The sequence below is a fragment of the Toxotes jaculatrix genome, chromosome 24 (assembly GCF_017976425.1).
Source record: "Toxotes jaculatrix isolate fToxJac2 chromosome 24, fToxJac2.pri, whole genome shotgun sequence".
NCBI classification, from domain to species: Eukaryota; Metazoa; Chordata; class Actinopteri; family Toxotidae; genus Toxotes; species Toxotes jaculatrix.
The window spans coordinates 6,013,898-6,028,820 of record NC_054417.1 but is presented as its reverse complement, the minus strand read 5'-3'; the positions used below and the strand labels follow the sequence as shown (position 1 = coordinate 6,028,820).

The 14,923-nt window shown below is 42.7% G+C and overlaps 1 protein-coding gene across 2 annotated transcripts in view; it reads right to left on the bottom strand.

The window, feature by feature from the left end:
• Window positions 1-503: 503 nt before the first annotated feature.
• Window positions 504-14,923, bottom strand: part of prox1a (prospero homeobox 1a) — a 33,803-nt gene continuing 19,383 nt past the window's right edge. For both annotated transcript variants that reach the window (XM_041032551.1, XM_041032552.1), the window contains one exon: window positions 504-2,628. In XM_041032551.1, coding sequence (XP_040888485.1) covers window positions 2,443-2,628 — 186 coding nt within the window. In that variant the 3' untranslated portion in view covers window positions 504-2,442. The remainder of the gene's footprint in view (window positions 2,629-14,923) is intronic.

Sequence of the window (14,923 nt, the reverse complement as noted above, 5' to 3'; positions counted from 1 at the left end):
TTTTCAATTCATCAGCAACAACAACAAGGGATCACATGTCCCCTATACAGAATCCAGAGAGAGGGAGAGAGAGAGAGACAGAGAGAGGGAGGGAGGGAGGGAGGGAGAGAGGGAGAGAGGGAGAGAGGGCATGGACAGAGTTAAAGTGGCCATCATGTTGCCTAGTTACTGCTCGGGTTGATGGTGATTTGGTGTGTGTGGGCAGGCACATGCAAACGGTCAACGCCCTCTGCACCTCTGCTGAGCGCAAATAGAACAGAGAAAAGTACAATCACACACTCAGAAGCATCCCCTCCTCCTCCTCCTTTTTTTTTTTTTTTTCAAAGAATAATTTATTTCATGTTGCAGTGTGATGGATAAACAATAAGTAAACCACTGGTCAAATCCGTAGCAAGCATTAATAATAATCATCATCATCAGAATAACATTAATAGGAATAATTATTTCAATTATAAATAATAACAGTATCAGAGTGATCAGAGTAATTATTACATCTATACAAGCTACAAATATCAGCATTTTGTTGTATGTATTTTTTTTTCTGCTGTTAAAACCTTAAACACTTCACACATGACCCGGCTGGTGCAGCTGCCCCTCTTGGCTGCGCAGAGCATGGAGACAAATATCCAAAGAAATCACATTTCCACCCTGTGGTTTGTGACTTTTTGTGAAGTTTTCAGGGATGAAATTGGACATTTCTGAATGTAGGAGATACAAGCAACTTTAAAAACACCTGATTGTACCACAGCCAGGTATCAGAGTTTTGTTAAGTGTTAAAATCCTCAGTGCAAGTGTGTAAATTCAATAAATACTTAAAATAATCTTGTGTATTGATTTAAAGAAAAGATTAGCCTGTCATAGCACCATTCAAGAAAGACAGTTCTGTCTTTTTATGACACCAGAATTAGTACAGCACCAATCATGGCCTAAGTACCCCCATAATCCTATATTGGTGCTGTATTTTGAAACTGACAAATAAACCAGTAGTAGTTGACCCTGGCTTAGGCTTATTATTTTGATATTGTGTATAAGTTGGCAGATCTGCAACAATAAAATGCAAAACAGTGTGTTTTAGGTCATGTAGTCACCATTACATAGTTTGTCCACCAGAGAGCAGTGACATGTTTATTTATTCTGTAAAAAGTAAAGTAAAAAGTCCCACTCAGCACACACCTTGGTCATAAATCTTATATAAATATAAATATAAGGGCTCCTTATTGTGCAGAAGGTTTTTGTGCACACCTGTATACAGACCAGTGTGTAGTGGTTCACAACAACAACAGCAAAAACAGGTATGTTTCGGTCAAGCAGCCTTCATCAGATACTCCATGCTTCATAGGTATTAAGTGCCTGAAACACAGCCACTGAATAAATTCAGCGTAAGTGCTGACAGTGTGTGGGAGCTGAAGTTTGTGTCAGAACACTTTTTTCTAGAATTGTAAAAATGGAACAGACACAGTCAAAGTTATTTCATTTCTTTAAGAAGTGAAATAGTAAGATTTTTGCCATCGATGCTCTGGGCGCCTGAATGCGGCGCGAGCCGAGAAGGGGCAGCCGTGGGAGGGGTGGGGCAGGGAGAGCCACACAGTCAAGACAAACACTCAGTAAGTCTCAGTACAGTAAGAAGAGGAAGAAGTAAAAAGAGGAGGGAAAATGAAGGGAAATAAACAACAACTAAGTCATTTTTTTTTTTTTTTTTTTTTTGCCCAGTTTGTCTGGGTCCGGGTGAGGATTTGGGATTGCTACTGTGCTTTCCTGTTCAAAAGGTGTGTGTAAGTGTGTGTGTGTGTAAGTGTGTGTTTGTGTGTCTGTGTAAGTTGTGACTGAGAAGCTGAAAGCTTATACAAAGGAGAAAAAATACAGAAACATCACTTTTTTTTTCAAAAATGTCCATGTAACTTAAAAACATCCACAATAAAAAGATTTTTATATATTATCATCTTTATTTTTAGTTCGCTCCTGATCCCGATTCTAGGCCTGAAGATTGATCCATAATCCTCCTCATCCCTGAAGGAGGATGAAGAGCGAGCTTGGACGAGTTGGAGGAGAAAGAGGAGATAGGGTTTTTGGCAAGGAGGAGCTTTTCTCTAAGTGCAAGGAGGTTCACTTTTCACCGTTTTGCTTTTAATTTATAAAAGTCTCAACACAATTTGTAAATTTTGAGTGTCGTCTGACTCTCGAGTCTCAGCCCTCCACCTTGCTGAAGAGGAATATTTTTTTAATATATAAAACATCTTGAGAGGGCAGGTTTGTCTTTAAAAGATGGGCTGACTGAAAACAACCACTAACAAACCTCTCCAGAAGCCTCCGAGCAGAATAACTTCAAGTCTCTGCATCGCGTTATGAACGTCAAACTGTGCGCCTTTTACTGGCGTTTTCTTACAGTCTTCTCACAGTCCTCGGAGGTTTGTCTTGCTTGACGTGTTTCCTCCCTCGTCCTAGTCAGTCATGGAGGAGTTCTTGTAGACAGTTGGGGGATTTGAAGATCTCGGGAACCTCGCTGTCCAGTTTGCAGATCACCTTGTAGATGGCCTTCTTCCAGGACGGGTCTGCGTCTTTGCCGGCCACGATGGCGTTGAAGAACTCACGGAGAGTCACTTGGGCCACCTCCAGAAACCGATCAGGAACCTGAAGGGGAAAAGGGAAGTAGACAAGTGGAGGAGAGAAAGCGGTAGAAAGAAAAAGGAAATCGTGAGTGATATGCCTGCTTCGATTGATTGAAATGAAGAGGAACTCCCTTCAAGCACCTTCTCCTTTTTTTGTTCTAAATTTAAATTTACAATACAGTATTTATGATCATAAAAAAGCTCAATATAAAAGAACTGTGCTACTTCTGTATGAGCAAAAATGGAGTGTATTCCACAAACTGCTGAGCACATTCACAGCGTCTGAGTAGAACTGGCCTTGAGACCGACATTGATTGGAATTCAGGAGCCGAATCCAAACCATAAATCTCCACACCATTAATACATGTGTGTCTGCAGTGAATTGGGTGAAACATTCACCTGTTTGAAATCGCAATTGCAATAAAAAAAAAAATAGTGAAAAAAGCGAAAACGGGACAGATTTTTCTTTTAGAAAATAATTTTATAAGTTACAAAGAAAACTCTACAGATGTTTTTCTTTTATATCTTACGGGTTTTTACAATTTTTATCCTGTGAGCTTTTCATATGTGCTAATGCAAAAATCCTTAAATAGAGAACAAGTACTCAAAAACACAGAGTTTGCTTTTAGAAAAGTGATTGTGTGACTGAACTGAATCACAGAATTAGGTGAAGCGTGCGTGTGTTTCAGGTGTCCATATATTTCTATTCCTGTACCGAGTTTTTCGTCAGCAGTGAACTTCCCCTAAATGTACTTCTCCTTTCTTAACAGCCCCCAGCTGTGTGTGTGTGTGTGTGTGTGTGTGTGTGTGTGCATGTATGTGTTTGGTGTCAGAGTTCCTTATGCACACGCACACACACTCACGCAAAATGACAGATGACACACACAGTCCTTGACAATGGCAGGTGAACAGTTGTCTGTGATCTGTCACAGTGTGTGTGTTGGAGAGTTTAAACAAGAACGGAGGGGTTGCAGGGATCCAATTGTCCTTTCCACATGCAGGCATAAATATACTGTCATCACAAGGCTTTGTGTGTGTGTTTGTGTGTGTGTGTTAATGCTGCGTATGTGCTCATAGCAGTGTTTGACAGCAAAACAATGGCACACACACACATGCACGCACGCAAGCACACACATTTTTCATTCTTTTTTCTGCCCTTTCTCCCGGGGGCAAGATCATACAAAGACACTAAACAACCTGATGAGGATTCTCACCCCCACCCCCCCTTTTTTTTTTCTTCTTGTCTCTTTTTCTGTATGCAGATACACACACACTCTCATACACACTAGGCTGTCTCTTCCAGACGAGTACATGCTCCTATACACCCCAACAAACTCACACACATGCGTAGAGGACAGCAGTGTGCCGTCTGGGTGTAACCCCGTCACGCGTGGCAGGACATGCCAAGGTTAGCCGCCACCAGAACGGATGAATCACCCTCCGCACACACTCGCACTCCAACACGCACACGTATACACACACCCTAAATGATTCCCTGGACTCTCATATACTCCGTCTACCCTCACCTACCCTCTCTCTCTTTTTAGGTGGCCCTTTGAGACCACAGTTATTTCAATGAGGCCCTCTGTCACTGTCTTGGTACAGACACTACTGTACCCACACACACACACACACACACACACACACACACACACACACACACACACATACTCTGGCTCTCTCTTCACACACTAATCAAGGTTCAAACTTTGATATCTACTTTTTTACCAGCAGGGTTGATTCCTACGTAGTCGTACTCTTTCTTCTTTATCTTGATTTTGTGTTTCATATCTTTGGCCATCATTTCACTTTTGATAACACAGTGTTTTCTAATGAGATCTAAAAGCATGGATATGTCGCAACAGTGAAGTCCCAACAGGGCAAGGAACCAGCAGTGAGACAGTCAGAAGCCAGTCGTTTTGCCAGATCATCTAAACTGTTTTATTCTGAGGTGAAACCAAAACTGAGCCTTTCAAAATGTTCGTGATAATAGAGTTAGAGCTGACTCCTTGTGTTTCTTGCCTAGTTTGTCTTCTTTTTACTGATGCTGCCACATTTGAGATCTCAGCATTTACCTCAGTGAATACAGTCGTATTATTAGAGACAGGAAGGCAGAACCACAAAAATAAGACCCAGACGTAATTTTAGCAAAAAGAAAAATGGAAACGAGGCTTAATCATTAAACCTCAGCAGGTGCCGAAACGTTTATGCGGTTCTAAAAGGCTAAAACTCATTGTTTTATCTCTGCAAGAAAATAAAGAAAGCCCCAAAGTCAAGCTGCTGTTTTTAATAGCTGCTGTGAAACTGCCCTCTGGGACAAATAAAAGTTGAAACCTGAGCTTGATCTTGAAGATGAATGTGCCTTTGAGGCGTCCTCTCCCTCTTGGATTACATCCCTTCATCCCTTAGTTGTTCAAATTTGCTCTCATCTTTAAAAAAAAAGACAAATCCACTCTTTTTAATGTCTCCCCAGGACAGTTTTTCTTAATTTTTTCCTTCCTTATAAATTTAAGCTTCTCTTTCGCTTTGCAGAGGTGCATCTGGGTGTTTAGTTGACCTAAACACCCAGATGCAGAGGTGAAGCTGTGAAATCTGAAAGCTGTGACTGAACACCGCTCCTTCATCAAACCCCTCTTAGCTCTGCCTCATCCGACCTTTGTTTGTGATTGATATTTCAGATTGCAAAGAGCTGTAAAACAAAAACTAACATGCACAGTGGGGCAGTAAGAGATTCAGTGACCTTGACCTAGAAGGGCTCTGTCTGAGTGTCTTTGTGTTGCAGCGCTGGTACTGCCTTGTTCAGCACGATGATTGGTGTGTTTTAAAAATGTTTCAGGACGGTGTGCGTCATCATTCCAGCGGTGAGAGGACTCAAAGTGCTGAAACAAGACTACGACGGGGAGAGGAAAGGACACCGCTGATTCACAGAGAGGTACGGAAACACAAGGAGACGGAATGAAATGAAGCCGGGAGGATATTGTGTGTCCGGTTTGGGTATCAGCTTGACTGGACAACACACAAACACATACACAGACACACGCTTGGGTCCAGATGCCCAGATTTTGTCTGGCCATCGTAAATCAGTCCAATAAAGAGATCTAAATTAGGCCATCATCAATACAGATGGGCCTGTTTCCCCTGTGTGTGTATGTGTGTGTGTTTGTGTGTGATTTGCTCCTGGCTTGGATGTTGATATGATGTGTAGTTGCCAGGAGAGAGAGAGTGAGCGAGGAATGGGGAAAGTGGGGAAGAGAAAGGAAGATAAAGAGGAAGAAAGACACTTCGTTCCCAGTAAACATAATTCGCATGATTGCTCTGGTTTGGTGGGTAAATATTGGATGAAGGGAGGCTCAATTACTCTCTCTTCATGCACACACACACACACACACACACACACACAGAAGGACAAGAGCCTGTAAATCTCTAAATCGCTGCCCAACAAAGAGGCCTACTGGGACGCTTTCCCTCCCTCTTTTTTTCCCTTGTCTCCTTCCTTTTTCTCATCCTCTCACTCTCTCCCTCCGTCCTCTTCCTCGTCGGCTCCTCCGTGCCTCGCCTCTTCGTGGAAATATATTCTTATTTATTCTTTATCTTGTGAAAAATCACAAGCTCACTTAACCATTTATCTTTCATCGCGCATGCAGACTCATGGTGTGTTTTGAAATGACTGAAGTGCTGACAGACACATTTGCTGCCTTCAAGAAAAGTCACCTGCATTAAGGCTACTTCAGCTGTTTTCTGCTTCTCACGTTGTGTTTGCGGCCTCTCCTCGGTCATTTTCCACTGTCAGGCTCATTCATGAATGCTCATTTGCATTTTCAGATTTATCAACCTTTGCCTTTTGCTTTCATCATCTGTGTCTCTCTCTCAGTGTCAGGTTGCTTTTCTTTAACTTTTATTATGGGTGGAAAGTTATGGTCCATTTAATCAAAGTATATGAAGAAAACAAAACATCTGGAGTATATTGTATATGTTTGTAGGTATTAAACAGTTCTGGTAGCAACGATGGCAGATGCGTGTTTTAGGCATGATAACATTCTTAGCACGAGCAGTGAAAACACAAAGTCAAGCCATCAGTAGAAAACCTGAAGTGCGGAAACAGCACAGCAATAAGCACTTAGCAACAGTGACGTCTACTTTGCTAATTTTGTGATTTTTTTTTTTTTGGTAGCAGTGCAGGCCACAAGCACAAAAGGGTACTGTTGTACTAAAAATTATTTTTAGCATAAAGGAGAGCCCTTTATAAGTAGGTTACTTCTTTATGGAGACACTGTCCCATTTTAACATATCTAAAATAGGGAAACTTAACGTAGATTTAAGTTACACACAGACAGCATCGTTGCCCAGGAAAGGCTTTTTTTTCCCCTTATCATCGAGCGAATCCTCACTTTATCCATGACAGAGTAGCACAGTCTCCCTCGACTAAGACATGCCACATAAACAGCAGTTCTTCTCTTCCTTATTACAGGTGAGTAGTTCCCCTTTAAACCACTGACACGCTGTAGCACGTGTCAGTGCTGTAAACCTTCTCTGTGATTGTTTCCTTATTCGGCCTGTCATGCTGATCATTGGCGCTGATGTGATATTGATGTGTGTTTATGTTTGTTGATGTTGTTGCTGTTCATTCTGTGACTGTCAGCTGTTCAACTATGGGACTTTTTGAGAGAGTTTGTCTTTGAAAAAGCGTGAAATGTTACTTCCTTTTACTTACTTTGCACTTCTAGTCTGTCCATCCATTCTCCACCCCTCATCAGCTGCTTCTCTCTGTCCTTTCCCTGTTTCTCTCTGCCTGCCCTCCTCTCCTCTCGTCTGAATATAAGCCACTCCTCTTTCTCCACCTCCCTCCATCCAAAAGGATTAATTTCTCTTTCTCTCCACGCTGTCACCATGAAACTGATGCAGACGTCTGAGCTGTGTGTGTGTGTGTTTGCATGTCCTCAGTTGACTCTACCTGCTCACCTCCCCATACGTCTTTCCGCCTGCCTATCTCTCCTTTACCTTTCCATCCTCACTCACTGCTGTGCACAAATGGGAACACACACACACACAAGGCTCTTAAGAAATCACTGCACAAACACCATATGTTTGATTCTCAAGGTGTACAAACAGAAGTAAACTGTGTGTGTGTGTGTTCTTCCATCTTTTTTCTGTTTTACTTGGAGTCTCCTCCCTCGACGTCGGAGATGATGACACTGTTTACTCAAGTGTGTGTGTGTGCACATGTACGCAGTTGTTTGGCCAGTTAAGTGTTTTTCATGATTTCATGTTTACTTGCGTTATTTGATCATTAATCATTTTCCCGCTCACTTGTCCCTTTTAAGCCATTGTTGTAGTCTTGTAGCTCCAAGATGTTGCTCTTTTAGAGTTCAGATGACCCTCAGCCTTCACACACACACACACACACACACACACACACACACACACACACCTCCACACTCTACATTTTGTTGCCATTCATTCGCTTCGTGGCCTTGAGGTCCACTTTACTGTTGGTCAGTAGAGTATTTTTCTATCACAGAGACAATACTGGAACTCTTTCATCTGCTCCTCCTTCTGTAGACTGAGTAAATGCTGCCTGCGTGTGTGTGTGTGTTTGTGTGCGTGTGTGTGTGTGTGTGTGTTAGACTGGGTGGACATATCATTTTTGTGCCAACACACGAGCATCTGCTTCCTTTTTCCTCCTCCTCTCTCTCACTCTCTCGCTTTCCCTGCTATCAGGCCTGGCGTTAGTCACACACACACACACCCTGGCAGGAAAATACAAACACACACACAACCAGAATGGTGTGTCCTTTCACTCTTCGTCTTCCCTGTCTTGTCTTTTCATCCTTCGTACTTTTGCAAATTAAATAATGTTGCCTTTTGTTTCATTTGTGGCGTAACAGTCGTACAAAGATCCCTCAGCCTGCTTAAAACTCATGGCAGGACTGTCTGCTCTCTGAGAGCTGATGCTGTCTCTGGCTTGGCTTTAAAATAGTCTTTTACAATGGAGACAAACATTGAGGAAGTTAGGGAAACTCTCTGGTTGCTTTCAATGTTAGTAGTTGTAGCTGTGGGTCAGCACGTGATGTTAGATTTTTTTTCTGTCAGACAGACTCTCCTCAATCTGTATACAAAACATTGTGTTTTGGTTTGATACTACACACTTCTCCTGCACGAAGGTGTGTCCTCCTCCTTCACCTGTGCATGTGCTCCTCTGGTGTAAGGTAACAGCGTAATATGATATGAAATGACTTTTAAAGTCAAACTGTGCAACTTTGAACTTTTAAGATTTAGAAGGATTGAATAAAACCACAAGCTGCTACTTCTGGTTTAGTGGTTTAGAGCTGTAGGCTGAGTCTGACTGAGTGTAGATTTTTGTCTAGTCAGAAAAATAAGGACATTAAACTTGCAAAAGGCCTACCCTTACAGTCAGGGAATTCAGTTATGTTCCTCTGTGTTCCTGCTGCACCGTACGTTCTGCACATAAATAGCACAGACAACAACCTGCTAGCGAGGTGCTCTTTGACACAGTCACCCATATTTGCACCAGGCAGATAGCTGCCATTCCTAAGTGAAGCAGGAAATGGACAGATCGCACTGTCACCGACATAAAGTTAAAAAACAAAAGACCATATAGCTGTTAACCAGCTGTTTGATGGCAAATAAAACCTTCTCATCCCTTGTTCAATGATATCTTGACCTCAGAGCCAAGACTTTTTGTAGCTGCCACTTAAAGCTGCCTAAATTGAAGGTAAAAATGGCGACTGGAGGTTCCTCCAGGACATCAGCAATATGTTTCCTTTCTCTGCTGCTCTTTTGTCAATCAGTCACTGATCTCACTATCACCAGGACAATGGCAATAAAGTTTCTCTTTGTTCAGACTGCATGTGACCGAGAGGAAGGGTCTGCGTCCTGAGATTGCGTCTGTGTGTGTCTGTTCACACTATCTCATGAGTGTGTGTATCTGCTTTTTGTGTGCAACTGTTGCGCGTGTCTTCGTATCTCTTGCCTGCTGCCATTTGTGTGTGTCCTTTCATACACGTGCTGTGCTTCCTTGGATTGGTGTGTGTGTTCTGTTCTTCCTTGTGTGTGTGTGTGTGTATGTGTATGTGTGTGTGTGTGTGTGTTTGTGTGTGTGTGTGTTTGTGTGTGTCATCCATAGAGGACAATAGCCTGGGTCATCTGACTGAGAGGCTGCAGACCACTAGTATCACATGACAGAGGCTGAAGGCCACGTCTTTGTTACCAGGCCTATTGTTAAAGCTAAGGAGACAGCTGGGGCAGGGGAAGGGAATCACTGCATCCACCACACACACACACACACACACTCATATTCACACACACATACAGGAAGACCATACACAGGCACACACACATACACCGCCCCCTCATGACTCCAATCAGGCTCAGTGACAAAGATGATGCTTTCTTCTTATCAGCTGGAATACTAAGACACACAAAAACACATGCATGCACATACACACATACACACAGACACACACACACACACACACACACACACACACTGTGGATAGCTATAATTATAGTGACAGAAACTGGCAGGTGGCATTGTCTGTACCATACTGCTTTCTGTCAACCAGCAGCAGAGAGAGAGAGACAGTGGTTACTTAGTGCTCATACTTTCTTAACGACGTTGAGTGACAGCAACAACGAGTGTGTGTTCACATGGATTATGAGCTCTGTGTGTGTGTGTGTGTATTAAACCTTGTTTCCTCGAAATGTATGTTCATATACAGCTGATTTGCATTAGCAAATAGTTTTGTAGTAAATGTAATGACACCAGGAAGTTTTTTTCTTCAACATAACAAGGAAGTGTCTGTATGTATTTTTTTTTTCTATAGCCTCTGTTCTTAAAGCTAGGGAAAAATTTACATTATTGGTTAAATATTGAAGAAGAAAATGCTAAATGGTAAAGTACAAAATATGTACTGACCTACTCAGACGTGTAGAGGCATATAATGGTAGTGTGTTTTGAGGGAGACAAGGTTGAATCTACCTCTGGTCCAGTAGATATGAAGCAGTATCGGTTGTTGCTGTGAATCCCTTAATCTGAACCGAATCCTGAAGACACCTGAGTAAAATTCAGTGTCAGATGCTTTTTAGGATATCTCTAGGTGGCACATTAAATATTTAATTTTCAGAATTTCTTGGATTAATTTGAATTTGTCTCAAATTAAAGAGAAATTCAAAGCGTCGTTGAGTAGCTGCTTGATTCCAGTTAGGTCTCTAGTGGTAAAAGCCTTGTAAAACCAACATCACATGAACCCGAGCGTGTAAGGTGTAGTATTTGCCAAAAGCTCTGCGCTCAGAATGAGAGAGAGATCAGAGTCAGAGAAAGACGGAGAAGAGGGAAAAGAAAGCAGGACAGGTGTAGCGTTTGAACTTCACCGCCTCTCTAAAGGCTCATCCGAGTGTGTGCGCGCCTTCTGGGTAGGTTACATGGAGAAGACAAGAGAGATGAGGACAACAGACAGTCTGAGAAGACATGAGGAACAAAAAATTACAAACATAAGGCGGATGGACTGAGACAGATGAATCCTTAATATTTCGGTGTGTGCTGATTCAGTAAAGCAGCATTCGGGCCAAATACACAAATAAAACAATGAACCCAAACTTCAGCACCAAGGCAGTTATTTAAAGCCGCAGAGCATTTTCTGTGAGAAGAGAGAACCTGATAGAAAGCCCACTGTGAGCATCGATTGCTGAGAGTCAAGCTCGGCCCCTTTTTCAATGGACTCGTACGAGGAGGAAGCGGAAAAGATGAGTGAATAGATGAATAAGGAGAGCGAAAGGATGACAAAGACTCTAAAACGGCGAAGAAAGACATGAGAACTTTAGCCTTTCATGAAGTGCACAGCTTATGAAACCAGATAGCCCTGAAATGTGAGTGTGTGACCACTCTGTGGCCTCCAGGTGTGTGTGTGTGTCTGTGTGTGTGTTTATGTCTTTCAAAGTCAAAGGGCAGATTTTGGTAGCAGCCACACCCACCCTTCAAGGGAGGGTATCTCTGCTCTTTCAGATGAACACAAATGAGTATCTGTGTGTGTATGTGTGTGAACATATGTCTGTGTGTGTGTGTGTGTGTGTGTGTGTGTGTGTGTGTGTGTGTGTGTGTGTGTGTGTGTGTGTGTGAGTGAGGCGCAGCTGTGCTGTCGTTTGGTGCTGACAGAGCCAGTGAGGATCCTTGAACTGGAAAGATGAGAACGTCCTCTAGAAGGCTTCATAAAAACGTCTCATTGTCCCTCCTCTCCCAACACGCACTCACTCACACACAGACACACACACACACCGAAATATGACAGCTTCATCCCTTTCAACACTCCAGACCTCTATTCTTTACTTCACATTCACATTTGGTTTGAGTGTGTGTGTGTGTTTATGTTTTTGCTGGAGAGTTTGGAAGAGTGTGCATGTGCTCTGGCATGTCTAAGTCACCAAAGCGTAGGTGTACTTCAAATATCGCACCAAAACTTTAACACACACACACACTCAGACACACACACTCAGGCAAGTTAAGAGTGCCATGCCCAATGCTGCTGGCAGACTTAACCAACAACTCATCAATCTGTTCTCAATGTAAAAAAAAAAGAAAAAGAAAAAGAGGAAACGTTTCTCTTCCTCTTGGCAGAAGGTAGAAGCTGACACCTTTCCCTGAGTGTCCTGGCAAAGAAAATCTCTCTCTGTCTGTTTTTGTTTTCCCTCCTTTTTTTTTTTTTTTTTGAAGATGAGTCTATTCCCTGTTTCCTTTCCCCTTTCCCAGCCTCCTTCCTTTCTGTGCCTTCCTCATTAGTTAGTGGGCAGAGCAGCAATTAGGACAAAATTGTTTCAGAGAAGAGGGAGGGGAGAGGAGGGGAAGGAAGAAATAGGAGACAGTAAGGATGGAGAGAGAGAGAGAGAGAGAGAGAGAGAGAGAGACAGAGGTAAACAAGAAAGAAGAGTTGAAAGAATGTGGCTGGAGAGGAGGAGGTAATTAATGAAGCCGCTATAATTACTGAGGCCTGTTTACGCCAACTTTGGAAAACAGCACACACACACACACACTCCCGACAAATTACACTCACCTTTCCACAGCACCAATCTACAATTACTATTTAAAATGCTGGCCGTGTACGTCGACTAATGACACAAGCTTTATCTAATAACTCGTCAAACCTGAGAACACTTTCTTATTTCACCACGTAGACAGTGTTGACTGACATTAACTTGTTTTTTATAACCAGGCAAACATAACAAATGCAAATTATTGAACCTTGCAAGGCTAAATTTGATCACATGATTCGGCAAAGAGCAGATTTGTAATGCAGACCAGTGCTGTTTGGGATTTAAGATGAGAAGAAGATTAGACAATAGTACAGTAGATAAGATAAGAAGTACATCAGAAGGGAGGGAGAGAATAAGGCAAAAGTTGGTGAGCAGAGGAAGAGAAGGTGAGATGGTGGGAGAAAAGTGTGGAGGACTTGGAGAGAAAAGGGCGATGGTAGAGGAGGAAGAGGCAGCAGGGGATAGAGAGGGAGGACAAAGGCAAATGAAAGAGGGACAAAAGAAGATGAGGATAAGGAGAGGAGGTGACGAAGAGAGCATATCGACAGAGGACAGATTCAGCAGGAAGTGGGGGAGGAAGGAGAGGGAGCAAGGAAAGAGCAAAAAGAGGTGGAGGAAGGAGGGGAGGGGTGTGTGATGGGGGACAAACCAAGGTGGAACTCTGATGATGCTAAATTTGGCAAAAGGAGAAGACTTCTGTGTGTGTGTGTGTGTGTGTGTGTATGTGTGTGTGTGTGTGTACGTCGGGAGACTTGCTGAATCGGCCGTGGTTCCAGTTTCACGCCTCTGAGTTTGACAGAGGGGGAGAGAGATGGAGCAAGAGAGAGAGAGAGAGAGAGAGAGAGAGAGAGAGAGGGTCCCTAGCCAGTAATGTTCCCTCAGGGCGGACGGACGAAAGGATGGTGGGAGGGGAAGGAGGGGAGGCGTAGGGAGAGAAGGAGGCAGGCAGAACAGGGGACAAAGTAAGGAAATTTATACCTACCTTTGCAAACACACCATCGTGTTATCACACAGAGGACGCGCTTGTCCTTTTGCTAAAGTCTTTATCAGCATCTTCTGCTGATTACAGTCATAAGAAATAGTGCTGTGAATTGGCCCTTTAACTACAAATCTTGACCATTTTTCCACCGTAACCATAAGTTTTTATATTGATTTTCTACCTCTCTGGCATGTAAATCAGCAGTCATCTTCTCGCCTTTTTGGAAAATCAAATCAGCAAGTAAAACAATTGTCACACATGTACGTTCTGAAATAGACGATGCAACATGGTAACTTCCTCCTTTAGTCTGACGTCACCAGCGAGGAAGAAGCAGTCACTACTACTACTACAATATCGTGCACTGCTTTACCTATCTCAGTTTGTGGTTTCAAGTGTCCTGTTGATTTTCATATTGCACTGAAATGAATTGAACTAAAAGTAATGAACGCCAGAAGGATGAGAAATCAACATAAACATTTATGGTCTGCCTTCAGGAATTGTTTGCACTAATTTAAAGTATAATTTATACGTGGTTGAAAGGCTTTCGCATGGTTCTCAGATTCCTGACCCCTCTTTGAACCTTACCCTATAATCCCTAAAAATAACCCCAGTAAAGAACAGTCTGAATAAACACACACATAAATTATTTGCATGTGTGTGTCTGTTTCCTGTACAGGCTCTTTACATACACACCTGTGAAAAGCTACCTGACTCTTGTTATGCAAAGCATTTGCTATTCATTCTTCCAAAGAGGATACTTAGATAACTTAAAGTGTATGACTGTGTGGGTGACTGGGAGTTGTGTCTGTGAATCTCGTTCTTTATACATAAGCAGAAAAGAGTGTGTGTGTGTATGTGTGTGTTTGTGTGTGTGTCAGCGGTGAGGTGTGTGCTAATGGACATCTAAATGCCGCTGATGTTACGTTGGATAGTTTAAGGGCCCTCAGGTCCCCTTAGACCAATATTGGGAGAGAAAAAGTGAGGGAGAGAATGTGACTTCTGCAAATCGCTTTGACAAGGACACCCGCGCCTCGAGCGGCGTCCTCTTTCGCCTCATCGAACACACACACACACACACACACACACATACAAACACACGCATAATGCGACATCCACACCTCAGCAGAAACGTGAGGTGACTGTTGCGCTGTGAACAGCTGACTTGGTAGAGGACGTTTGTGCGAGTGAGCGCGTGTTGTGCTGAATCCGGTTTTAATTCCAGTTTTAAACGTGAACTTTGAAACACTTTGCGAATACTTTGAAATAATGTTCTGTGGATAAAGGAAACTTTTTT